The sequence below is a fragment of the Bos grunniens genome, chromosome 3 (assembly GCF_055505025.1).
Source record: "Bos grunniens cultivar Pamir isolate PY7600 chromosome 3, Bosgru_T2T1.0, whole genome shotgun sequence".
Taxonomy (NCBI): domain Eukaryota; kingdom Metazoa; phylum Chordata; class Mammalia; order Artiodactyla; family Bovidae; genus Bos; species Bos grunniens.
The window spans coordinates 66,719,477-66,746,543 of NC_141167.1; the positions used below are offsets into that span (position 1 = coordinate 66,719,477).

The following is a 27,067-nucleotide window of genomic DNA, read 5'->3' on the forward strand; positions in this document are numbered from 1 at the left end:
AGAATGTGGGTTTGTGGAGTTATAGGGACTCTGCAGGTAGAAGGGCTCACAGAAGCTGATCACAATTGCCAGAAAGTGTGGTCATACAGAGAAATTACAAGGTTATTTTATTTGACTGAAGCGGTTTTTAGATGTTGAGGCTAAAAATGAGATTTGGAAGGTCATGAGTGACTTTGGAATCGATTATATATATATACTACAGAAATGGGCTCCCTGCATGCCAATGCAGGGGACATGAGTCAAGAACACCCCCTGGAGAAGAAAATGGCAACCCACTCAAGTATTCTTACCTGGAAAATCCCATGAACAGAGGAGCCTGACAGGCTACAGTCCATGGGGTTGCAAAGAGTTGGACACGACTTAGTGACTGAGTTCACATGCATACTACAGAGATACATGACACACAGTGGGGCAGCAAGGAGTTCTGCTGCACAGACACAATATATTCCAAGTGATGAAAGGTGAGAACCAACAAACAAGAATATGCTACCCAGCAGGACTCTCATTAAGATATGATGGAGAAATCAAATGCTTTCCTGACAAGCCAAAAATTAAGAGAATTCAGCACCACCAATCCAGCTTTGTTTGTTCAGCAACAGCAACAGTTGCTCAGTAGTGTCCAACTCTGCAAATCCCATGGACTGCAGCATGCCAGACTTCCCTATCCTTCACTGTGTCCCAGAGTTTACTCAAATTCGTGTCCACTGAATCAGTGATGCCATCCAACCATCTCATCCTCTGTCACCCCCTTCTCCTCCTTCCTTCAATCCTTCCCCTCATCAGGGTCTTTTCCAATGAGTCAGCTCTTTGCATCAGGTGGCCAAAGGATTCAAGCTTCAGCTTGAGCATTATTCCTTCCAAAGACTATTCAGGGTTGATTTCCTTTAGGATTGACTGGTTGGATCTCCTTGCTATCCAAGGGACTCTCAAGAGTCTTCTCCAGCACCACAGGTCAATAGAATCAGTTTTTCGGTGCTCAGCCTTCTTTATGGTCCAACTCTCACATCCATACATGACTGCTGGAAAAACTATAGCTTTTACTAGATGCACCTTTGTCGGCAGAGTGATGTCTGTGTTCTTTAATACACTGTCTAGGTTTGTCACAGATTTTCTTCCAAGAAACAAACATCTTTTAACTTCGTGGCTGAAGTCACCATCTGCAGTGATTTTGGAGCCCAAGAAAATAAAATATGTCACTGTTTCCATCGGTTTTCCATCTATTTGCCATGAAGTGATGGGTTTGGATGCCATGATCTTCATTTTTTGAATGTTGAGTTTTAAGCCAGCTTTTTCACTCTCCTCTTTCACTTTCATTAAGAGGTTGTTTAGTTCCTCTTTGCTTTCTGCCATGGCATAAGGGTGGCATCGTCAGCATATCTGAGGTTACTGATATTTCTCCCGGCAATCTTGGTTCCAGCTTATGCTTCATCCAGCCTGGCATTTCTCATGAAGTACTCTGCATATAAGTTAAATAAGCAGGGTAACAATATGCAGCCTTGACATACTTCTTCCAAGTTGAACCAGTCTATTATTCCATATCCAGTACTAATTATTGCTTCTTGTCCTGCATACAGGTTTCTCAGGAGGCAAGTAAGGTGATCTGGTATTCCCATTTCTTGAAGATACTTCCACAGTTTGTTGTGATCTACACAGTCAAAGGCTTTAGCATAGCCAATGAAACAAAAGTAGAAGCTTTTCTGGAATTCCCTTGATTTTTCTATGATACAACAGATGTTGACATTTGATCCCTGGTTCCTCTGCTTTTTCTAAATTCAGCTTGAACATCTGGAAATTCATGGTTCATGCACTGTTGAAGCCTATCTTGAAGGATTTTGAGAATTACCTTGCTAGCATGTGAAATGAGTGCAATTGTGTGGTAGTTTGAACATTCTTTGGCATTGCCCTTCTTTGGGACTGGAATGAAAACTGACCTTTTCCAGCCCTGTGGCCACTGCTGAGTCTGCCAAATTTGCTGATATATTGAGTGCAGCACTTTAATAACATCATCTTTTAGGATTTGAAATAGCTCAGCTGGAATTCCATCACCTCCATTAGCTTTGTTTGTAGTAATGCTTCCTAAAATCCACTTGACTTCACACTCCAGGATGTCTGGCTCTAGGTGAGTGACCACACCATCGTGGTTGTCTGGGTCATTAAAACCTTTTTTGTGTATTTCTTCTGTGTATTTTTGCCACCTGTTCTTAATCTCTTCTGCTTCTGTTATGTCCATACTGTTTCTGTCCTTTATTGTGCCGGTCATTCCATGAAAAGTTCCCTGGTATGTCTAATTTTCTAGAAGAGATCTCTAGTCTTTCCCATTCCATTGCTTTCCTTTGTATTGTTTACTTATGTGGAAGGCAAAGGAGAAAAGGAAATATATACTGATCTGAATGCAGAGTTCCAAAGAATAGCAAGGAAGCATAAGAAAGGTTTCTTTTATTTATTTTTTTAATTGAAAGATAATTACTTTACAGAATTTTGTTTTCTGTCAAACCTCAACATGAAGCAAAGGCTTCTTAAGTGAACAATGCAAAGAAATAGAGGAAAACAATAGAATAGGAAAGAGTAGAGATTTCTTCAAGAAAAGTAGAGAAACCAAGGGAAAATTTCATGCAAAGATGGGCACAATCCAGCTTTAAAAATATTAAAGGCACTTCTCTAGGCAGGAAACACAAGAGAAGAAAAGGATCTACAAAAATAAACCCAATACAATTAAGAAAATGGCAACAGAATTATACATATCAATAATTACTTTAAATGTAAATGGATTAAATGCACCAATGAAAAGGCATAAACTGGCTGGGCTGATGAAAACATGTGCATGTACGCACTTCCACTTACCACACCACTCTACTTAACCCCCCAAATTGTATGTAATTATTTTATATTGTTAGGGTAATCATGTTTTATTATGGCTTGCAATTATCTTTTATTTTTTTGTCTGACTATTGATTGTGAAAACTGATACACATCTTTTATTTTTTGTGATTATGTAACTATTATTCCCTTAATACTATTGTATCATGCTGCTGCTGCTAAGTCACTTCAGTTGTGTCCGACTTGTGCAACCCCATAGATGGCAGCCCACCAGGCTCCCCCGTCCCTGGGATTCTCCAGGCAAGAACACTGGAGTGGGTTGTCATTTCCTTCTCCAATGCATGAAAGCAAAAAGTGACAGAGAAGTCACTCAGTCGTGTCCAACTCTTAGTGATCCCATGGACTATAGCCTACCAGGTTCTCCCATCCCTGGGATTTTCCAGGCAAGGGTACTGGAGTGGGGTGCCATTGCCTTCTCCATAGTGTATCATGGTTGGTCAACAAAAAAAATAACAAAATTCTATATCAGTGCAATGACCATTTAATAGAAAACCTGTAATCACTTTTTAAAATCCAGATGCAGATCAGAATTATCTTGGAAGTTTTTGAAAAATACAAATGCCCAGGTATTGCTTTTATTCCCAAAAGCTCTAGATGTGTTTCTAATGAACAGTCATATTTAATAGCAACTGGACAACATGATGATATTTTACTTTTCTCTACTTTGTTTCACCTTTTCTATTTCATATTCAGTGCTCCAATTTAGTTTAGTTTATGCTTTCCAATTTTTTCTGTCTCTTTTTTTTAATGTTCTTTCTAAAGTCCTTATCAAGAGTAGTAGAAAAGCTTTTGTATATATATGCACATATATATTACACATAATGTGTATTATATATATATATACATATATATATTTTAGAAAACATAAATTTTTGCCTGACTAAAAATTATGACATTTTGATTCTATTTGTTTGACTTAGTATGAATAGAGTCCTAGATTTCTAATTTATATTCAATCAAAACTTTGATATAGTTCCATGTATTTTGGCAGAAGCATGCTGGCTGCGATGGCTCGTGCAGAAACGTGGCCGAAAGGAGCTTCCCATGCCCGAGGTCAGGGGCGGTGGCTGAGAGGAGCTACCACATGCCCAAGGCCATGGGAAGCGGCCGACAGGAGCAACTCCATGTCCAAGGAGCAGCGGCTGCACGGGTGCAGGAGGGCTTAGAGGAGCTACTCCACGTTCAAGGCCAGGAGGGGTGGCTGTGAGGAGATACCCCTCATCCAAGGTAAGGAGCAGCGGCTGCCCTTGCTGGAGCAGCCGTAAAGAGATACCCCATATCCAAGATAAGAGAAACCCAAATAAGATGGGGGGTGCTGCGAGAGGTCATCAGAGGACAGACACACTGAAACCATAATCACAGAAAACTAGCCAATCTGATCACATGGGCCACAGCCTGTCTAACTCAGTGAAACTAAACCATGCCGTGGGGGGCCATCCAAGATGGATGGGTCATGGTGGAGACGTCTGACAGAATGCAGTCCACTGGAGAAGGGAATGGCAAACCACTTCAGTATTCTTGCCTTGAGAACCCCATGAACAGTACGAAAAAGCAAAATGATAGGATACTGAAAGAGGAACTCCCCAGGTCGGTAGGTGCCCAATATGCTATTGGAGATGACTGGAGAAATAACTCCAGAAAGAATGAAGGGATGGAGCCAAAGTAAAAACAATACTCAGTTGTGGAGGTAACTGGTGATAGAAGCAAGGTCTGATGCTTTAAAAAGCAATATTGCATAGGAACCTGGAATGTCAGGTCCATGAATCAAGGCAAATTGGAAGTAGTCAAATAGGAGATGGCAAGAGTGAATGCTGACCTTCTAGGAATCAGTGAACTAAAATGGACCGAAATGGGTGAATTTAACTCAGATGACCATTATATCTACTACTGTGGGCAGGAATCCCTTAGAAGAAATGGAGTAGCCATCATGGTCAACAGAAGAGTCCAAAATGCAGTACTTGGATGCAATCTCAAAAATGACAGAATGATCTCTGTTCATTTCCAAGGCAAACCATTCAATATCACAGTAATCCAAGCCTATGCCCCAACCAGTAATGCTGAAGAAGCTGAAGTTGAACAGTTCTATGAAGACCTAAAGACCTTTTAGAACTAACACCCAAAAAAGATGTCCTTTTCATTATAGGAGACTGGAATGCAAAAGTAGGAAGTCAAGAAACACCTGCAGTAACAGGCAAATTTGGCCTTGGAGTACGGAATGAAGTGGGCAAAGGCTAACAGAGTTTTGCCAAGAGAACGCACTAGTCATAGCGAACACCCTCTTCCAACAACACAAGAGAAGACTCTATTCATGGACATCACCAGATGGTCAACACCGAAATCAGATTGATTATATTCTTTGCAGCCAAAGATGGAGAAGCTCTATACAGTCAGTAAAAACAAGACTGGGAACTGACTGTGGCTCAGATCATGAACTCCTTATTGCCAAATTCAGACTTAAATTGAAGAAAGTAGGGAAAATCTAGACCATTCAGGTATGACCTAAATCAAATTCCTTATGATTATACAGTGGAAGTGAGAAAGAGATTTAAGGGACTAGATCTGATAGACAGGGTGCCTGATGAACTATGGACGGAGATTTGTGACAGTGTACAGGAGATAGGGATCAAGGCCATCCCCATGGAAAAGAAATGCAAAAAAGACAAATGGCTGTCTGAGGAGGCCCTACAAATAGCTGTGGAAAGAAGAGAAGCGAAAAGCAAAGGAGAAAAGGAAAGATATAAGCATCTGAATGCAGAGTTCCAAAGAATAGCAAGGAGAGATAAGAAAGCCTTCCTCAGCGATCAATGCAAAGAAATCGAGGAAAACAACAGAATGAGAAAGACTAGAGATCTCTTCAAGAAAATTAGAGATACCAAGGGAACATTTCATGCAAAGATGGGCTCGATAAAGGACAGAAATAGTAGGGACCTAACAGAAGCAGAAGATATTAAGAAGAGGTGGCAAGAATACACAGGAGAACTGTACAAAAAAGAGCTTCATGACCAAGATAATCACGATGGTGTGATCACTCACCTAGAGCCAGACATCCTGGGATGTGAAGTCAAGTGGGCCTTAGAAAGCATCACTATGAACAAAGCTAGTGGAAGTGATAGAATTCCAGCCGAGCTCTTTCAAATCCTGGAAGATGATGCTGTGAAAGTGCTGCACTCAATATGTCAGCAAATTTGGAAGACTCAACAGTGGCCACAGGACTGGAAAAAGTCAGTTTTCATTCCAATCCCAAAGAAAGGCAATGCAAAAGAATGCTCAAACTACCACACAATTGCACTCATCTCACACGCTAGTAAGGTAATGCTCAAAAGTCTCCAAGCCAGGCTTCAGCAATACGTGAACTGTGAAGTTCCAGATGTTCAAGCTGGTTTTAGAAAAGGCAGAGGAACCAGAGATCAAATAGCCAACATCTGCTGGATCATCGAAAAAGCAAGAGAGTTCCAGAAAAACATCTATTTCTGCTTTATTGACTATGCCAAAGCCTTTGACTGTGTGGATCACAATAAACTGTGGAAAATTCTGAAAGTGATGGGAATACCAGACCACTTGACCTGTCTCTTGAGAAACCTATATGCAGGTCAGGGACCAACAGTTAGAACTGAACATCGAACAACAGACTGGTTCCAAATATGAAAAGGAGTACGTCAAGGCTGTATATTGTCACCCTGCTTACTTAACTTATATGCGGAGTACATTATAAGAAACGCTGGGCTGGAAGAAGCACAAGCTGGAATCAAGATTGCTGGGAGAAATATCAATAACCTCAAGTATGCAGATGACACCATCCTTATGGCAGAAAGTGAAGAGGAACTAAAGAGCCTCTTGATGAAACTGAAAGAAGAGAGTGAAAAAGTTGGCTTAAAGCTCAACATTCAGAAAATGAAGATCATGGCATCTGATCCCATCACTTCATGGGAAATAGATGGGGAAACAGTGGAAACAGTGTCATACTTTACGTTTTGGTGTTCCAAAATCACTGCAGATGGTGATTGCAGCCATGAAATTAAAAGATGCTTACTCCTTGGAAGGAAAGATATGACCAACCTAGATAGCATATTGAAAAGCAGAGATATTACTTCGCCAACAGAGGTCTGTCTAGTCAAGGATATGGTTTTTCCAGTAGTCATGTATGGATGTGAGAGTTGAACTGTGAAGAAAGCTGAGCACCAAAGAATTGATGCTTTTGAACTGTGGTGTTGGAAAAGACTCTTGAGAGTCCCTTGGACTGCAAGAAGATCCAATCAGTCCATTCTGAAGGACATCAGTCCTGGGTGTTCATTGGAAGGACTGATGCTAAAGCTGAAACTCCAATATTTTGGCCACTTCATGCAAGGAGTTGACTCATTGGAAAAGACCCTGATGCTGGGAGGGATTGGGGACAGGAGGAGAAGGGGACGACAGAGGATGAGATGGCTGGATGGCATCACCGACTTGATGGACATGAGTTTGGGAGGACTCCGGGAGTTGCTGATGGACAGGGAGGCCTGGCGTGCTGCGATTCATGGGGTCACAAAGAGTCAGACAAGACTGAGTGACTGAACTGAACTGAACTGAACTGATTTTGGCATCTGGTATTACTTCTAGAAGTCTGTGTGTGCTTAGTTGCTCAGTCATTGCCCTACTCTTTGCTACCCCATGCATGCCAGGTTCCTCTGTCCATGGAATTCTCCAGGCCAGAATACTGGGTTTGGTAGCCATTCTCTTCTCCAGGGTATTTTTCGGATCCAGGGATTTAACCCAGGTCTCCTGCATTACAGGCAGATTCTTTACTGTTTGAGTCACCAGAAAAGTTTATTATCTTAGTTGTTTTTTAAAAAGAAGTTTTTTGAATGAGGCTTGAAACTTCTAATACAATTCCAAGATATAAAGAAATACTATGTTATAAAAAATTAGGAATTTAACATGTGATATAGTATCATTAACTAAAGTTAAGATATTGTTCAAATTTCACAAAACTTTATGCTTGTGTCCCTTGTTTTCATACCTTATTCAAGACTCCACATTATATTTAACTGCACTGAGCAGCTTCAGCTGCATGTAACAAATTCTGGTAAATTCTCTTTTCATTTTTATTCTATTACAAATATTTTCTAGTTTTCCTTGTTATGGCCTTTTGGATATATGCTGGAGAGGGTGTGGAGAAAAGGGAACCCTCTTACACTGTTGGTGGGAATGCAAACTAGTGCAGCCACTATGGAGAACAGTGTGGAGAGTCCTTAAAAAACTGGAAATAGAACTGCCTTATGATCCAGCAATCCCACTGCTGGGCATACACACTGAGGAAACCAGAAGGGAAAGAGACACGTGTACCCCAATGTTCATCGCAGCACTGTTTATAATAGCCAGGACATGGAAGCAACTTAGATGCCCATCAGCAGATGAATGGATAAGAAAGCCATGGTACATATACACAATGGAGTATTACTCAGCCATTAAAAAGAATACATTTGAATCAGTTCTAATGAGATGGATGAAACTGGAGCCTATTATACAGAGTGAAGTAAGCCAGAAAGAAAAACACCAATACAGTATACTAATGCATATATATGGAATTTAGAAAGATGATAACAATAACCCTGCGTACGAGACAGCAAAAGAGACACCGATGTATAGATCAGTCTTATGGACTCTGTGGGAGAGGGAGAGGGTGGGGAGATTTGGGAGAATAGCATTGAAACATGTATAATATCATGTATGAAACAAGTCGCCAGTCTAGGTTCGATGCACGGTACTGGATGCTTGGGGCTGGTGCACTGGGAAGACCCAGAGGGAGGGTAGGGGAGGGAGGAGGGAGGAGGGTTCAGGATGGGGAACGCGGGTATACCTGTGGCGGATTCATTTCGATATTTGGCAAAACTAATACAATATTGTAAAGTTTAAAAATAAAATAAAATTAAAAAAAATAAAAGTAGACATTTAATTTCTAAAGCCATGGAATTTTTAAAATATCTTTGATATTAATTTCTCTTTTTGATATCAATTTCTCATTTTGATATCCATTTCTCATTTAAATGTTTTCTGCTCTTCAGTCACCCTCTGTGTTTTTTTCAGTCTCCTAACTTTACTGAGGATTTCAGTGGCCAAGTCAAATATCTCTCTTGGTAAATGTCACAGTGCACTTATAAGTGTGTGGGTTATTTTAACATATCTTTTGATATTGATCTCTAACATAATTCCACAATGATAAGAGAACAGACTCTATGATTTCAATACTTTCATACCATGACTCTTTCGCACCTGATCTTACATCCCTGGATAAGTTCCAGTGTCTCCTAGTTTATAACCAATGGGAACTTGGGTAGAATTTGTATTCTACTGTTTTGTGAAAATTGTATAAATCTTAGTTATGTTGAACTGGTTCATAGTGCCTTTCAGGTCTACTGTATCCTTCTCCTTCTCTGTATATTCATTCCATTAATTTTTGAGAGTTTGATATTGAAACTCCAACTAAAATCTTAACTTATCTACATAAAATTTAATTATAATATATAGTGGTACTATATATAGCTTTCTTCTATATTTTCCAGGTCTCCTGTAAATATGTTATCATATTTTCCAATTTAAAAAATAAGAAAGAAAGAGGAAAAAGAGTAGAGAAGATTCTCTGCCTTACCTTCTCCACATTGCCCAGGCCCTCAGTGTCCAGAAGGACCAAGATGTGGTTCTCCTTGGAGGGGTGGGGCACACACCACATCCAGATGCCTTTGGTTTCAGACCTCACTGTGGAGCCCAGACGGAAACCTGCACAGAAAGAAGAATGCAATGCACAATAAGAGCAGATAGTCCAGGCTGCCCATGGGTTACTTTGGGTAAAATTGTTGAAATGTGAGTGCATGGCTGGGGGAAATGTGTTTTTGTTTCAGCAAGGACTGTCAGCTCCAATGTTTACACATGCTCAGGACCTTCCCAAGAAATATTTCTTGTCCCCTATTCACTTCATAACATTAATGGCTCATACTGTGTCACATTCCAGAATTAATGTGAACTCTATTAACCTTTCTATTTTTACCAGTTCCATATCCTCCACTTTCTGATAGAGTCCCAACAGTGAGAGGTACCAGAAAGAGAGCGGAAGTCAGATGCCTGTTCCCTTGGCTCCCACCCTGGTGAGCCATGGTGTCCTAGTACCTCTGTTTCTCTGCCTTCGTCACATCTCCTTTCATTTAGCTCCATCCAGTTGTTCTGGTCTCTGTCACATTCTGGAATCCGCTAACTGCCTCTTCACCCTAGAGGAATTATAAAGGCTCCCTGGCCATTGTTTCTGCCACCCTCTGAGTGCTTCTGCTTCCTTCAGAAAAATGGAGTGGTTCCTTTTTCTCTGCTTGGGCCCTTGTAATTGTCACTCCATTTACGGTTACCTGTTAAGTGGATCATCTGTGTCCTTCCAGGTTCTGAACTAATACATTAGCTTTTGTTAAATTGTTTTTTCCCTCCTTGTTTCCCCTGTATTTTCCTCATTTTTCTTCTCTTCAAAAAATGATGAAATCTTTGTTCATTGACTTGGGTGGGGATAAAATAGCAGGGGATTAGGAAAGACCTGTGAGAATTGTTTGCCCTTCTTTCTAAGGCTTAAACCAACAGAACGTGATTATGTGAGGTAATGGGCTTCCCTGTTAGCTCAGACAGTAAAGAATCTGCCTGCAATGCAGGAGACCTGGGTTAGATCCCTGGGTTGGGAAGATCCCCTGGAGAAGGGAATGACAACCCACTCCAGTATCCCTGCTTGGAGAATTCCATGGACAGAGGAATCTGATGGGCTATACAGTCCGTGGATCACAAAGTCAGACAGGACTGAGCAACTAACACATATATGTGTAATAAAGCAAAATATGTCTTTTCTATAGTCCAAGATTTTGACTCTCTGCCAGATGCCAATACTCCTGAAAGGTTGTTGTTGAATCACGCGAATACACAGGGATTCTTGGCCCCCGGAGGAGAAGAATTCAATCCGGGGCCAGAGACGAGGCTTGATCGCTCAGAGCTTTTGTGTAGTAAAGTTTTATTAAAGTATAAAGGAGATAGAGAAAGCTTCTGACATAGGCATCAGAAGGGGGCAGAAAGAGTACCCGCTTGCTAGTGTTAATAATGAGGTTATATAATCCAAAGAATGTCTGGAGGTTGTAAAGACCTCCTCTGACCTACTCCCATAATTTGCATTTTAAGATAACACTGTCCTCAGGCAAGATACATCCTTGTAAAGACCAGGTATACTCCCATAATTAACATTTTAAAATAACAGAAGGTTGAATCCAAAGACTGTCCTTAGGCAGGATACATTATTGGTATATAATCCTAAGGAATGTGAAGAAAGAAAAAAAGTTTGTCCTTTTTTCCTCCTTGAGAATTCCAGACCCCTCTCTCTTTGGGGACCCCTAGACTCCCTATCAACCTGCCTAGGAAATGACTCTCTCACTCCCTTCAACTGAGGATAGAAATGCATATGATGAAATGCCTAGGGGAGCATGGCTTAGGCCATTCAATTACCATGTTCTGTGTATTCTGCTCTAGCGCGTATAAGACCTGAGATGATCTGCACTCTTCTACATCGTGATGGCATTTGACTGCTATCTGATTAATACAGACAAGTCTCAGCACCCAGTTCCCCCAGGGAGAAAGGCAGAATATAACAGTAAGTTATGTGAGGTAAAGGAGAGACAACGAATCATAAGAAGGTCAGGGGAGGAGCCAAGATGGCAGAGGAGTAGGACGGGGAGAACACTTTCTCCCCTACAAATTCATCAAAAGAGCATTTAAACGTCGAGTAAATTCCACAAAACAACTTCTGAATGCCGGCAGAGGACATCAGGCACCCAGAAAAGCAACCCAAGTCTTTGAAAGGAGGTAGGAAAAAATATAAAAGACAAAAAAAGAGACAAAAGAGGGAGGGACAGAGTTCCGTCCCGGGAAGGGAGTCTTAAAAAGAGAGAAGTTTCCAAACACCAGGAAACCTTCTCACTGCCGAATCTGTGCCGAGCTTTGGAAGCACAGAGGGCAACATAACAGGGAGAAAAAATAAATAAACAATTAAAACTTGCAGATTGCGAGCCCTACGGTAACTCCCCCAGCGGAGAAGTAGCGCAGACGCCTGCACACGGCATTAGCAAGCAGGGGCTGGGAAGGGAGGCGCGGCGCGGGCTGCATCGCTTAGAGTAAGAACCTGGCCTGAATACCCTGAGCGCTATCTGAGCGAAATAATTTGGGCTAGCAAACCAGACTGTGGGATATCTACCACGCGAAAAGCCAGCCCTAACCTAAGACACCGCCAGGCCCGAGCACGGAACAAAGGACTGAACAGAGAAAGCCGGCTGCAGACCTTCCCCCTCCGGTGACAGGCAGCCAGAGCCAGAAGGGGGCAATTGCAGCCCCAGAGAGACATTATCTATAAAACTGTAAGCAGGCTTCTTTGCTAACTAAAACTTCTTGGGGGTCTGCACGGTCAACATCTGCCTGAGAAGGTGCGCTGGTTGTACACCCAGGTAACCGAGTGGCGGGGAGGTGATAAGTCACAGTAACTGTGCTCGCCAAACACCTCATTACCTGAGCTGCTCGGACCTGGGAAGAGCACAAAACGCAGGCCCAACCGAGTCTGCGCCTCTGAGGACTACCCGAGTGCCTGAACCTGAGCGGCTTGGACCTGGGAGGTACATGCAGCCCAGGGCTGGTCTCGGATTGATCCCGGCAGAATAACCTAGAGCCCGAGCAGTGTGGGCAGGGAGGCTACACGCGCCATGAGCGGGGGCAGACCCAGTGTGGCTGAGGCACTGCGAGCACACGCCAGTGTTATTTGTTTGCAGCATCCCTCCCTCCCTCCCCACAGCGCAACTGAACAAATGAGCCTAAAAAAAAAAAAAGTGTCCTCCACCGTCCCCTTTGTGTCAGGGCAGAAACCAGACACTGAGGAGACCAGCAAACAGAAGAAGCTATAGCAGAGGGAAACGCCTTGGAAGCTACAGGCAATAGATTAAAACCCAGTGGTTACTACGGACTACATAGGAAGGGGCCTATAGATCTTGAGAAATGTAAGTCGGACCAAGGAACTAGCCAAAAATGAACTGAACCCACAATACTCACGACAAAACCAGAGAAAAGTCCTAGATATATTTTTTACTATTTTTATGATCATTCTTTCTTTCTTTTTTTTTTTAATTTTTTAAAAAATTTTAAGTCCTCTATTGTTCCTCAAATTTTCACTTTTATAACCTATTACTTTGCAAAAAAAAAAAAAAAGACCCTATTTTTTTCTTCTTCAGCAAACTTCATATATATATTTTTTATAATTTTTGACCTTGTTTTTATTTTTTTTTTCTTCTTTTCTTTAACACTGTATTTTTGAAATTCCAAACTCTACTCTAGATTTTTAATTTTAGCCTTTTGGTATATGTTATCAATTTTGTACCTATAGTTTTTTTTTTTAATAATTTCTGTGACTTTTTTTTTCCCTCTGTTTCTTTCTCTTTTTCTTTTATATAACATTGTATATCTGAAATTCCAAACTCTACTCTAGATTTTTAATTTATGCTTTTTGGTATTTGATATCAATTTTGTACCTGTATTTTCTTTATAATTTTTGCGACATTGTTTGTTTCTGTTTGTTTGTTTGTCTTCTCTCTCTATTTTTCTTCTTCTTTTTTTTAACATTGTATTATTGAAATTCCAAACTCTATTCTAGATTGTTGATTTTTGCTTTTTGGTATCAGTTATCAATTTTGTACCTATATTTTCTTTATAATTTTCGCAACCTTGTCTGTTTTTGTTTGTTCGTTTTCTCTCTCTTTCTTTTCCTTCTTCTTTTCTTTAACATCGTATTTTTGAAATTCCAAACTCTACTCTAGATTTTTAATTTTTGCTTTTAGGTATTTGTTACCAATTTTGTACCTTTAAGAACCCAATCTTCAGTACCCATTTTTCACTAGGGAGCGAGATTACTGGCTTGACTGCTCTCTCTCCCTTTGGACTCTCCTTTTTCTCCACCAGGTCACCTGTGTCTCCTCCCTAACCTCTCTCTACTCTACCCAACTCTGTGAATTTCTGTGTGTTCCAGACGGTGGAGAACACTTAGGGAACTGATTACTGGCTGGATCTGTCTCCCTCCTTTTCATTCCCCCCTTTTATCCTTCGGGCCACCTCTGTCTCCTTCCTCCTTCTTCTCTTCTCTGTATAACTCCGTGAACATCTATGAGCGGTCCAGTTCTGGAGTGCACATAAGGAAGTGACTACTGGCTAGCCCACTCTCTCCACTATTCATTCCACCTCATCTCATTTGGGTCACCTCTAACTCCCTCCTCCCTCTTCTCTTCTCCATGTAACACTGTGAACCTCTCTGAGTGACCCTCATGGTAGAGAAACTTTTCATCTTTAATGTAGATGTTTTATCAATGGTGCTGTATAGAAGGAGAAGTTTTGAAACTACTGTAAAAAGAAGACCAATAACTGGAAGCAGGAGGCATAAGTCCAAACCCCGACTCCAGGGAACTCCTGACTCCAAGCAACATTAATTGACAGGAGCTCATCAAACGCCTCCATACTGACACTGAAACCAAGCACCACACAAGGGCCAACAAGTTCCAGGGAGAGACATACCAAGCAAATTCTCCAGCAACAAAGGAACACAGCCCTGAGCTTCAAGATACAGGCTGCCCAAAGTCACCCCAAAACCATAGACATCTCATAACTCATTACTGGACACTTCATTGCACTCCAGAGAGAAGAAATACAGCTCCACCCACCAGAACACCGACACAAGCTTCCCTAACCAGGAAACCTTGACAAGCCGCCTGTACAAACCCACACACAGCGAGGAAACGCCACAATAAAGAGAACTCCACAAACTGCCAGAATACAGAAAGGACACCCCAAACTCAGCAATTTAAACAAGATGAAGAGACAGAGGAATACCCAGCAGATAAAGGAACAGGATAAATGCCCACCAAACCAAACAAAAGAGGAAGAGATAGGGAATCTACCTGATAAAGAATTCCGAATAATGATAGTGAAATTGATCCAAAATCTTGAAATTAAAATGGAATCACAGATAAATAGCCTGGAGACAAGGATTGAGAAGATGCAAGAAAGGTTTAACAAGGACCTAGAAGAAATAAAAAAGAGTCAATATATAATGAATAATGCAATAAATGAAATTAAAACCACTCTGGAGGCAACAAATAGTAGAATAACAGAGGCAGAAGATAGGATTAGTGAATTAGAAGATAGAATGGTAGAAATAAATGAATCAGAGAGAATAAAAGAAAAACAAATTAAAAGAAATGAGGACAATCTCAGAGATCTCCAGGACAATATTAAACGCTACAACATTTGAATCATATGGGTTCCAGAAGAAGAAGACAAAAAGAAAGACCATGAGAAAATACTTGAGGAGATAATAGTTGAAAACTTCGCTAAAATGGGGAAGGAAATAATCACCCAAGTCCAAGAAACCCAGAGAGTCCCAAACAGGATAAACCCAAGGCGAAACACCCCAAGACACATATTAATCAAATTAACAAAGATCAAACACAAAGAACAAATATTAAAAGCAGCAAGGGAAAAACAACAAATAACACATAAGGGAATTCCCATAAGGATAACAGCTGATCTTTCAATAGAAACTCTTCAAGCCAGGAGGGAATGGCAAGACATACTTAAAGTGATGAAAGAAAATAACCTACAGCCCAGATTATTGTACCCAGCAAGGATCTCATTCAAATATGAAGGAGAAATCAAAAGCTTTTCAGACAAGCAAAAGCTGAGAGAATTCAGCACCACCAAACCAGCTCTCCAACAAATACTAAAGGATATTCTCTAGACAGGAAACACAAAAACGGTGTATAAATTCGAACCCCAAACAATAAAGTAAATGGCAACAGGATCATACTTATCAGTAATTACATTAAACATAAATGGGTTGAATACCCCAACCAAAAGACAAAGACTGGCTGAATGGATACAAAAACAAGACCCCTACATATGTTGTCTACAAGAGACCCACCTCAAAACAGGGGACACATACAGACTGAAAGTGAAGGGCTGGAAAAAGATTTTCCATGCAAATAGGGACCAAAAGAAAGCAGGAGTAGCAATACTCATATCAGATAAAATAGACTTTAAAACAAACGCTGTGAAAAGAGACAAAGAAGGTCACTACATAATGATCAAAGGATCAATCTAAGAAAAAGATATAACAATTATAAATATATATGCACCCAACATAGGAGCACTGAAATATGTAAGACAAATGCTAACAAGTATGAAAGGAGAAATTAACAATAACACAGTAATAGTGGGAGACTTTAATACCCCACTCACACCTATGGATAGATCAACTAAACAGAAAATTAACAAGGAAACACAAACTTTAAATGATACAATAGACCAGTTAGACCTAATTGATATCTATAGGACATTTCATCCCAAAACAATGAATTTCACCTTTTTCTCAAGCGCGCATGGAACCTTCTCCAGGATAGATCACATCCTGGGCCATAAAGCTAGCCTTGGTAAATTCAAAAAAATAGAAATCATTCCAAGCATCTTTTCTGACCACAATGCAATAAGATTAGATCTCAATTACAGGAGAAAAACTATTAAAAATTCCAACATATGGAGGCTGAACAACACGCTGCTGAATAACCAACAAACCACAGAAGAAATCAAAAAGAAATAAAAATTTGCATAGAAACGAATGAAAATGAAAACACAACGACCCAAAACCTGTGGGACATGGTAAAAGCAGTCCTAAGGGGAAAGTTCATAGCAATACAGGCATACCTCAAGAAACAAGAAAAAAGTCAAATAAATAACCTAACTCTACACCTAAAGCAACTAGAAAAGGAAGAAATGAAGACCCCCAAAGTTAGTAGAAGGAAAGAAATCTTAAAAATTAGAGCAGAAATAAATGCAAAAGAAACAAAAGAGACCATAGCAAAAATCAACAAAACCAAAAGCTGGTTCTTTGAAAGGATAAATAAAATTGAGAAACCATTAGCCAGACTCATCAAGAAACAAAGGGAGAAAAATCAAATCAATAAAATTAGAAATGAAAGTGGAGAGATCACAACAGACAACACAGAAATACAAAGGATCGTAAGAGACTACTATCAGCAATTACATGCCAATAAAATGGACTACGTGGAAGAAATGGACAAATTCTTAGAAAAGTACAACTTTCCAAAACTGGACCAGGAAGAAATAGAAAATCTTAACAGACCCATCACAAGCATGGAAATTGAAACTGTAATCAAAAATCTTTCAGCAAACAAAAGCCCAGGTCCAGATGGCTTCACAGCTGAATTCTACCAAAAATTTAGAGAAGAGCTAACACCTATCCTGCTCAAACTCTTCCAGAAAATTGCAGAGGAAGGTAAACTTCCAAACTCATTCTATGAGGCCACCATCACCCTACTACCAAAACCTGAGAAAAATCCCACAAAAAAAGAAAACTACAGGCCAATATCACTGATGAACATAGATGCAAAAATCCTTAACAAAATTCTAGCAATCAGAATCCAACAACACATTAAAAAGATCATACACCATGACCAAGTGGCTTTATCCCAGGGGTGCAAGGATTCTTCAATATCCGCAAATCAATCAATGTAATACACCACATTAACAAATTGAAAAATAAAAGCCATATGATTATCTCAATAGATGCAGAGAAAGCCTTTGACAAAATTCAACACCCATTTATGGTAAAAACTCTCCGGAAAGCAGGAATAGAAGGAACATACCTCAACATAATAAAAGCTATATATGACAAACCCATGGCAAACATTATCCTCAATGGTGAAAAATTGAAAGCATTTCCTCTAAAGTCAGGAACAAGACAAGGGTGCCCACTTTCACCATTACTATTCAACATAGTTTTGGAAGTTTTAGCCACAGCAATCAGAGCAGAAAAAGGAATAAAAGGAATCCAAATTGGAAAAGAAGAAGTAAAACTCTCACTGGGTGCAGATGACATGATCCTCTACATAGAAAACCCTAAAGACTCCACCAGAAAATTACTAGAACTAATCAATGACTATAGTAAACTTGCAGTATATAAAATCAACACACAGAAATCCCTTGCATTCCTATACACTAATAATGAGAAAACAGAAAGAGAAATTAAGGAAACAATTCCATTCACCAATGCAATGGAAAGAATAAAATACTTAGGAATAAATCTACCTAAAGAAACTAAAGACCTATATATAGAAAACTATAAAACACTGGTGAAAGAAATCAAAGAGGACACTAATAGATGGAGAAATATACCATGTTCATGGATTGGAAGAATCAATATAGTGAAAATGAGTATACTACCCAAAGCAATTTATAGATTCAATGCAATTCCTATCAAGCTACCAACAGTATTCTTCACAGAGCTAGAACAAATAATTTCACAATTTGTATGGAAATACAAAAAACCTCGAATAGCCAAAGCGATCTTGAGAAAAAGAATGGAACTGGAGGAATCAACCTACCTGACTTCATGCTCTACTACAAAGCCACAGTTATCAAGACAGTATGGTACTGGCACAAAGACAGAAATATAGATCAATGGAACAAAATAGAAAGCCCAGAGATAAATCCACACACATATGGACACCTTATCTTTGACAAAGGAGGCAAGAATATACAATGGATTAAAGACAATCTCTTTAACAAGTGGTGCTGGGAAATCTGGTTAACCACTTGTAAAAGACTGAAACTAGAACTCTTTCTAACACCATATACAAAAATAAACTCAAAATGGATTAAAAATCTAAATGTAAGACCAGAAACTATAAAACTCCTAGAGGAGAACATAGGCAAAACACTCTCTGACATACATCTCAGCAGGATCCTCTATGACCCACCTCCCAGAATATTAGAAATAATAACAAAAATAAACAAATGGGAGCTAATTAACCTTAAAAGCTTCTGTATATCAAAGGAAACTATTAGCAAGGTGAAAAGACAGCTTTCAGAATGGGAGAAAATAATAGCAAATGAAGCAACTGACAAACAACTAATCTCAAAAATATATAAGCAACTCCTCCAGCTCAACTCCAGAAAAATAAATGAGCCAATCAAAAAATGGGCAAAAGAACTAAATAGACATTTCTCCAAAGAAGACATACAGATGGCTAACAAACACATGAAAAGATGCTCAACATCACTCATTATCAGAGAAATGCAAATCAAAACCCCTATGAGGTACCATTTCACACCAGTCAGAATGGCTGCGATCCAAAAGTCTACAAGTAATAAATGCTGGAGAGGGTGTGGCGAAAAGGGAACCCTCTTACACTGTTGGTGGGAATGCAAACTAATACAGCCACTATGGAGAACAATGTGGAGATTCCTTAAAAAACTGGAAATAGAATTGCCTTATGATCCAGCAATCCCACTGCTGGGCATACACACTGAAGAAACCAGAAGGGAAAGAGACACGTGTACCCCAATGTTCATCGCAGCACTGTTTATAATAGCCAGGACATGGAAGCAACCTAGATGCCCATCAGCAGATGAATGGATAAGAAAGCTGTGGTACATATATACAATGGAGTATTACTCAGCCATTAAAAAGAATACATTTGAATCAGTTCTAATGAGGTGGATGAAACTGGAGCCTATTATACAGAGTGAAGTAAGCCAGAAAGAAAAACATCAATACAGTATACTAACGCATATATATGGAATATAGAAAGATAGTAACAATAACCTTGTGTATGATACAGCAAAAGAGACACTGATGTATAGAACAGTCTTATGGACTCTGTGGGAGAGGGAGAGGGTGGGAAGATTTGGGAGAATGGCATTGAAACATGTAAAATATCATGTATGAAACGAGTTGCCAGTCCAGGTTCGATGCACGATACTGGATGCTTGGGGCTAGTGCAGTGTGACGACCCTGAGGGATGCTATGGTGAGGGAGGAGGGAGGAGGGTTCAGGATGGGGAACACATGTATACCTGTGGTGGAGTCATTTTGATATTTGGCAAAACTCATACAATTTTGTAAAGTTTAAAAATAAAATAAAATTGTAGTTGAAAAAAAAAAAAGAATCATAAGAAGGTGACAGTATTGAGCTGCTTCTGCTAGTGAACTTTGACTGGGCACCAATTTTGCTTGTTTGTTTTTGTTCTTCCTGTCATTTAATTGGGATAGTAGTGCCATAATTCAAGTTCTTTAAAACATAACCAGGTGAAGGATTTCCTTAGTAATGGAAATCACCTCCTTATTACCTGATGTTATCTTGAATAAAATAAAAAGAAATATTGTTGAAACACCTTGACTGTTGAAACATCTTGACTGATATCATTTCTTAGAGTTCTCAAATTTTAATCACCAAAAAAATGACCTATTAAGTATTTTAGCCTGGCAAAGTAAAAGTGCTCTCCCCTGCCTAGTTGTCAATAATTCCTTAAAAGAAAGACAAATATAAAATGTTTAATTTGAGGCCAATGGGAGACTGTAAGCAAAAAGAAAGAGGAAGGCAGGAAGAAGTCTATCTACTGGTACTACTTACCTGTAGTGAGGCAAATAATGTGCAACTGTACAGACACCAGGTCAGCCAAAGCTAAAAAAAATTCTTACCCAATTTTTATGATGATGTGGAGAATTCCACTTACTGCTAATATGCACATAAATTGCACATAAAACTTGAAACACTGTTTGATATTATCTTGAAAACCTGAAAACATATGGACTCCATGACCCAGCAATGGCACTTCTGAGTATATCAAACAAGGGTAGCTAGTGTACACGTGCACCAGGATATAGATACAAGAATATTCACAACAGTGAACCCATAAAAGTTGGAGCTACAAATAATACCAGTGTTCATCATCAATGAGTGAATAACTAAAAGTTGCTATCCTCCGTCAATAGCATACTCTACAGTGGTGAATATACATGAATTATAGATGTGTATAACAAACTAGATGACCCTCATAAACTTCTTGTTGAGCTAAAGAAGCAAGACCCCCATGATTGTCACAATGTAACTCCCTTTGTATTAAGTTTGAGCAATCCTTAACAAATGCAGAAACATAATTTAAAGCCATTTTTAAAAAGGAAGAATGAAACAATGCACCACAGAAATCAAAACATGGGTGAGACGTTTTGATTTTGTTGTGAAGGTATGAGAAGGCATGATTTGGGCTTTTGGGTGTTGAAGTATTTCTTGATGTGTGTACTGATTACACAGATGATCATTTTAGGTTTATCACCTTTGTTGTGTGTGTATATATATATTTATGCACTGTTCTATATGTATTATAGTTCAGATAATAGAAAAGACTAAGTAGAGAAATGGGTATAATTTACCGAAGCTTGGAAATAAAGAAATTAAATGAAGCAAAAAATGATGGATGGTAGCCTCATTGAGATATGAGAGTTTTAGGAATTCATCTGTGTGTATTTCTTTACATCTCTTCTAAAAAACAGAGCATGTTGAATAACATTTGTGTGCTATTTGAAATAACCCTGTGGTTTAGGGCAAAAGTGATGAAGGAGAAAGGAAGGGAGTCATTTTTGAAGATGAACCCTTGAGAAGATGGCAGTGAATGGGATTGGGACAAATAAGATGGACATTTTGATGGGCCTGTGAACTCTCCATTACTGGATACAAGAGGGAACATTGTGGAGAGACAGGTTTGGAGTTACAAATTCAGTGGTGGGAATTAAGAAGTTGTTTTCAGTGGGGAGGAGTTAGGCTCTTCCTTAACAGGGCACTAGAGGAGGATGATCAGCAGCCTGTGTTATCACTGTTTCCTAGCAAATGGTCCTGAATAATACTCACCGTGGTTCTGTTCTGCCAGGCGGTTCATCAGGTAGGACTTTCCTGTCCGATACAGCCCTACAATGGCCACCACCACCAGAGGCTGAGATATCTCGTCAAGAATCTTCAGTGCTTTAGGGTTTACTGATAGTTGGTTTTTCCGGTTTTCCACCAAACAGATGGGGTCCATTTTGGTAGCTCGAGATGTCATGGGAATCTGTAACCCAAAGGAACAACTCAGTAGACTATAAGATCTGGAAGTCACCTCTCACAGCGAGCATCAGCCTTCTGCTTGTGGAACTTATATATCAATTCTCCACGCTTTGCATGTTTCTCAAAGGTAAGTATTTAGCCAACCTGTGTCAAGGCCTGTACAGGTAAATTATGGAAATTATCTTATTGATCTTTAAATGAACTCTAAAACAACCTTGCCCGCATGAGCCCTACAGTGAACAGAATGAGAAAACAAAGTATCGATGATGGAACCTTGAAAACACTAACATTTTGGGGGTGAGTAGAGGCAGATGGGACATGAACGAGATGAGGAGTGATCAGAGATGATTTTTGGAGTGTCAGAATGATTCGGTCACTCATTAATTGTACAAATATTCACTGAGAACCTAAAATGTGCTGAACACTGCTCTAGGGGCTCAGTATCAAACTGAAGAAAATGGATAGAAATCTCTGCCTCATGGTACTCTATTCTAGTGGAGGAAACAGATAATATAGAAAGTAAAACCAAAATACATATATGTAAGGCTTGTACATGCTCAGCCATATCCAACTCTTTACCATTCCATGGACTGTAGCTTGCTAGGGTTCTCTGTCCTTGGGATTTTCCAGGCAAGAATACTGGAGTGGACTGCCACTTACTACTCCAGGAGAGCTTCCCAACCCAGGGAGCAAACCCATGTCTCCTGCATTGGTAGGCAGATTCTTTAACACTGAGCCACCTGGGAAGCCCTATATGTACATGAGAGGGTAGTAAAGTATCAGAAGGAAATGAGCAAGCAATGGCCTATGGAACACTGAGGGCTGAATTTATGGAGAGGCTATCCAGGGAAGACCTTGACAATTAAGGCAAGATGAAGGTGATCAGTGTCCTCATCCTTTGATGAGAACAGACAGATGCAGGGAAGCAGTGGGAGCAGAAACAGGCTGGAAGAGGAGGGACTGTGAGAGAAAGAAGTTGAGATAATGAATGCAGCTTTCTCTCAAAAAAAAAAAAAAAAAAACGCAACAGAATTTAAGGTACCTATACAATGTTGTGCATGTAAGAATTAATTTATTAACAGAAATTATAGGACATTTCTTAAGCAGATAGAGAAGAAAAGTAAGCAACCAGGGTGTTGTCAGATCTGCCTAGATATATCAGAGTCTCACATCTGGGCTAGCTTCTACTTTAAATAATTTCATTACAATGGTAGGGTGTTTCATGATCTCAAGAGACAGACTGCAGTAGCAGTCAGAGAGCTTGGATTGTCCCTTTATTTTCTCAAAGACTATGCTAAGCAACGTCCACATGTTGCCATACTTTATGAACTGTGTGATGACTGGGAAGATTAATTTCTCTGTGCCTCAAGTTTCTCTTCTGGAAAGTGGTGACATGAAAAGTAAAGATCAATCTGTCATTAAGGTCATTGTTGTTCAGTTGCTAAGTTGTGTCCAATTACAGCATGCTAGGCTTCTTTGTCCTTCACTATCACCCGGAGTTTGGTCAAAATCATGTCCACTGAGTCAGTGGTACTATCTAACCATTTCATCCTCTATCATTCCTTCGCCTCCTGCCCTAAATCTTTCCCAGCATCAGGGTCTTTTCTAGGTGGCATTTTGCATGAGGGGGCCAAAGTATTGGAGCTTCAGCTTCAGCATCAGTCCTTCCAATGAATATTCAGGGTTGATTTCCTTTAGGATTGACTGATTTGATCTCCTTGCAGTACAAGGGACTCTCAAGAGTCTTCTCCAGCACCACAATTTGAAAGCATAAATTTTTTGGCACTCAGTCTTTATGGTCCAACTCTCACATCCATACATGACTACTGGAAAAACCATGGCTTTGACTATACACACCTTTGTTGGCAAAGCGACGTCTCTGCTTTTTAATATGTTGTCTAGGTTGTCATAGCTTTCCTTCCAAGGAGCAAGTGTTTGTTTTTTTTTTAATTTCACTACTGCAGTCACTATCTGCAATCATTTTAGAGCCCATGAAAATAAAATCTGTCACTGCTTCGACTGGATGCCATGGTCTTAGTTTTCTGAATGTTGAGTTTTAAGTCAGCTTTTTCACTCTCCTCTTTCACCCTCATGAAGAGACTCTTTAGTTCCTCTTCAATTTCTGCGATTAGAGTGGTATCATCTGCATATCTGAGGCTGTTGATATTTCTCCTGGAAATCTTGATTCCAGCTGTGATTCATCCAAACCAGCATTTTGCATGATGTACTCTGCATATACATTATTAATAAATAAGCGGGGTGTCAATATAAAGCCTTGTCATCATCCTTTCCCAATTTTGAACCAGTCCATTGTTCCATGTCTGGTTCTAATTGTTGTTTCTTGACTTGCATACAAGTTTCTCAGGAGGCATTTAAGGTGGTCTGATATTCATGTCTCTTGAAGAATTTTCCATGGTTTTTTATGATGCACAGTCAAAGGCTTATCATAGTCAATGAAGCAGAAGTAGATTTTTTGGAATTCCCATGCTTTTTCTATGATCCAACAGATGTTAGCAATTTGATCCCTGGTTCCTCTCCCTTTTCTAAATCCAGTTTGTACATCTGGAAGTTCTCATTTCGTGTATGGCTGAAGCCAAGCTTGAAGGATTTTGAGCATTACCTTGCTAGCATGTGCAATGAGAGTGACTGGACAGTAGTTTGAACATTCTTTGGCATTGCCCTTCTTTTGGGTTGGAATGAAAACTGACCTTTTCCAGTCCGGGGGCCACTGCTGGATTTCCAAATTTGCTGATATATTGAGTGCAGTACTTTAATTGCACCATCCTTTAGGATTTTAAATAGCTCAGCTGGAATTCCATCTCCTCCATTAGCTTTGTTCATAGTAATGAACATAGTAATGTTCATAGTTTCTAAGGCCCACTTGACTTCACACTCCAGGATATCTGACTCTAGGTGAGTGATCACTCCATCGTGGTTATCTAGGACATTACTTTTTTGTGTGTGTAGGTCTTCTGTGTATTCTTTCCACCTCTTCTTAACCTCTTCTGCTTCTGTTATGTTCTTACTGCTTCTGTCCTTAATTGTGCCCATCTTTGCATGAAATGGTTCTCTTGATATCTCCAATTTTCTTGAAGAAGTCTCTAGTCTTTACCATACTATTGTTTTCCTCTATTTCTTTGCATTGTTCACTTAAGAAGACCTTTTTATTTCTCCTTGTTATTCTCTGAAACTCTGCATTCAGTTGGGTTTATCTTTCCCTTTCTCCCTTGCCTTTCACGTCTTTTCTTTTCTCAGCTAATTGTAAGGCCTCCTCAGACAACGACTTTGCTTTCTTGCATTTCTTTTTTTATTTTTTTTGGGAGGGGATTGTTTTCATCATTGCCTCCTGTACAATGTTATGAATCTATGTCCATAGTTCTTCAGGTATTCTATCAGATCTAATCCTTTGAATCTATTTATCACCTCCAGTGTATAATCAAGGGCTTCCCTCATAGCGCAGTCAGTAAAGAATCTGCCTGCAATGCAGGAGATCTGATTCAATTTCTGGGTTGGAAAGATCCCCTGGAGAAGGAATCGGCAACCCACTCTAGTATTCTTGCCTGGAAAATAATCCCATGCACAGAGGAACCTGGCAGGCTACAGTCCATAGGTTCACAAACCAAACCAGTGTATAATCATAAGGGATTTTATCTAGGTCATAGCTAATGGATTAGCAGTTTTTGCTACTTTCTTCAATTTAAGCCTTATTTTTTTCAATAAAGAGCTCATGATCTGAGCCACAGTCAGCTCTAGGTCTTATTTTTGCTGACTGTATAGAGCTCCTCCAATATGGGCTGCAAAGAATATAATCAGTCTGATTTTGGTATTGACTATCTCATTAAAGGACAGAAATGGTATGGAACTAACAGAAGCAGAAGATATTAAGAAGTGGCAAGAATACACAGAAGAACTGTACAAAAAAGATCTTCATGACACAGATAATCACGATGGTCTGATCACTCACCTAGAGCCAGACATCCTGGAATGTGAAGTCAAGTGGGCCTTAGAAAGCATCACTATGAACAAAGCTAGCGGAGGTGATGGAATTCCACTGGAGCTATTTCAAATCCTGAAAGATGATGCTATGTAAGTGTTGCACTCAATATGTCAGCAAATTTGGAAGACTCAACAGTGGTCACAGGACTGGAAAAGGTCAGTTTTCACTCCAATCCCAAAGAAAGGCAATGCCAAAGAATGCTCAAACTACTGCACAACTGCACTCATCTCACATGCTAGTAAAGTAATGCTCAAAATTCTCCAAGCCAGGCTTCAGCAATACGTGAACTGTGAACTTCCAGATGTTCAAGCTGATTTTAGAAAAGGCAGAGGAACCAGAGATAAAATTGCCAACATCTGCTGGATCATCGAAAAAGGAAGAGAATTCCAGAAAAACATCTATTTCTGCTTTATTGACTCTGCCAAAGCCTTTGACTGTGTGGATCACAATAAACTGTGGAAAATTCTGAAAGAGATGGGAATATCAGACCACCTGACATTCCTTTTGAGAAACCTATTTGCAGGTCAGGAAGCAACAGTTAGAATTGGACATGGAACAACAGACTAGTTCCAGATAGGAAAAGGAGTATATCAAGGCTGTATACTGTCACCCTGATTGCTGCTGCTGCTGCTGCTGCTGCTAATTTGCTTCAGTCGTGTCCGACTGTGCGACCCCATCGACGGCAGCCCACCAGGCTCCTCCGTCCCTGGGATTCTCCAGGCAAGAACACTGGAGTAGGTTGCCATTTCCTTCTCAATGCATGAAAGTGAAAAGTGAAAGTGAAGTCACTCAGTCGTGTCTGACTCTTTGTGACCCCATGGATTGCAGCCTACCAGGCTCCTCTGTCCATGGGATTTTCCAGGCAAGAGTACTGGAGTGGGTTGCCGCTGCCTTCTCCCATCACCCTGCTTATTTAACTTATATGCAGAGTTCATCATGAGAAAGGCTGGGCTGGAAGAAGCATAAGCTGGAATCAAGATTTCTGGGAGAAATATCAATAACCTTAGACATGCAGCTGACACCACCCTTATGGCAGAAAGTGAAGAGGAACTAAAAAGCCTCTTGATGAAAGTGAAAGAGGAGAGTGAAAAAGTTGGCTTAAAATTCAACATTCAGAAAACGAAGATCATGGCATCTGGTCCCACCACTTCATGGGAAATAGATGGGGAAACAGTGTCAGATTTTATTTTTTGGGGCTCCAAAATCACTGCAAATGGTGA

The 27,067-nt window shown here is 39.9% G+C and overlaps 1 protein-coding gene across 6 annotated transcripts in view; it reads right to left on the reverse strand.

The window, feature by feature from the left end:
- LOC147375754 (guanylate-binding protein 7-like) overlaps positions 1–27,067 on the reverse strand; it is a 67,998-nt gene that overhangs the window by 15,831 nt on the left and 25,100 nt on the right. For all 6 annotated transcript variants that reach the window (XM_086391010.1, XM_086391013.1, XM_086391012.1 and 3 more), the window contains exons 2-3: positions 21,659–21,854; positions 9,503–9,630 (exon numbers count right to left, since the gene is read on the reverse strand). In XM_086391010.1, the coding sequence (XP_086247136.1) occupies positions 9,503–9,630; positions 21,659–21,848 (318 nt within the window). In that variant the 5' untranslated portion in view covers positions 21,849–21,854. The remainder of the gene's footprint in view (positions 1–9,502; positions 9,631–21,658; positions 21,855–27,067) is intronic.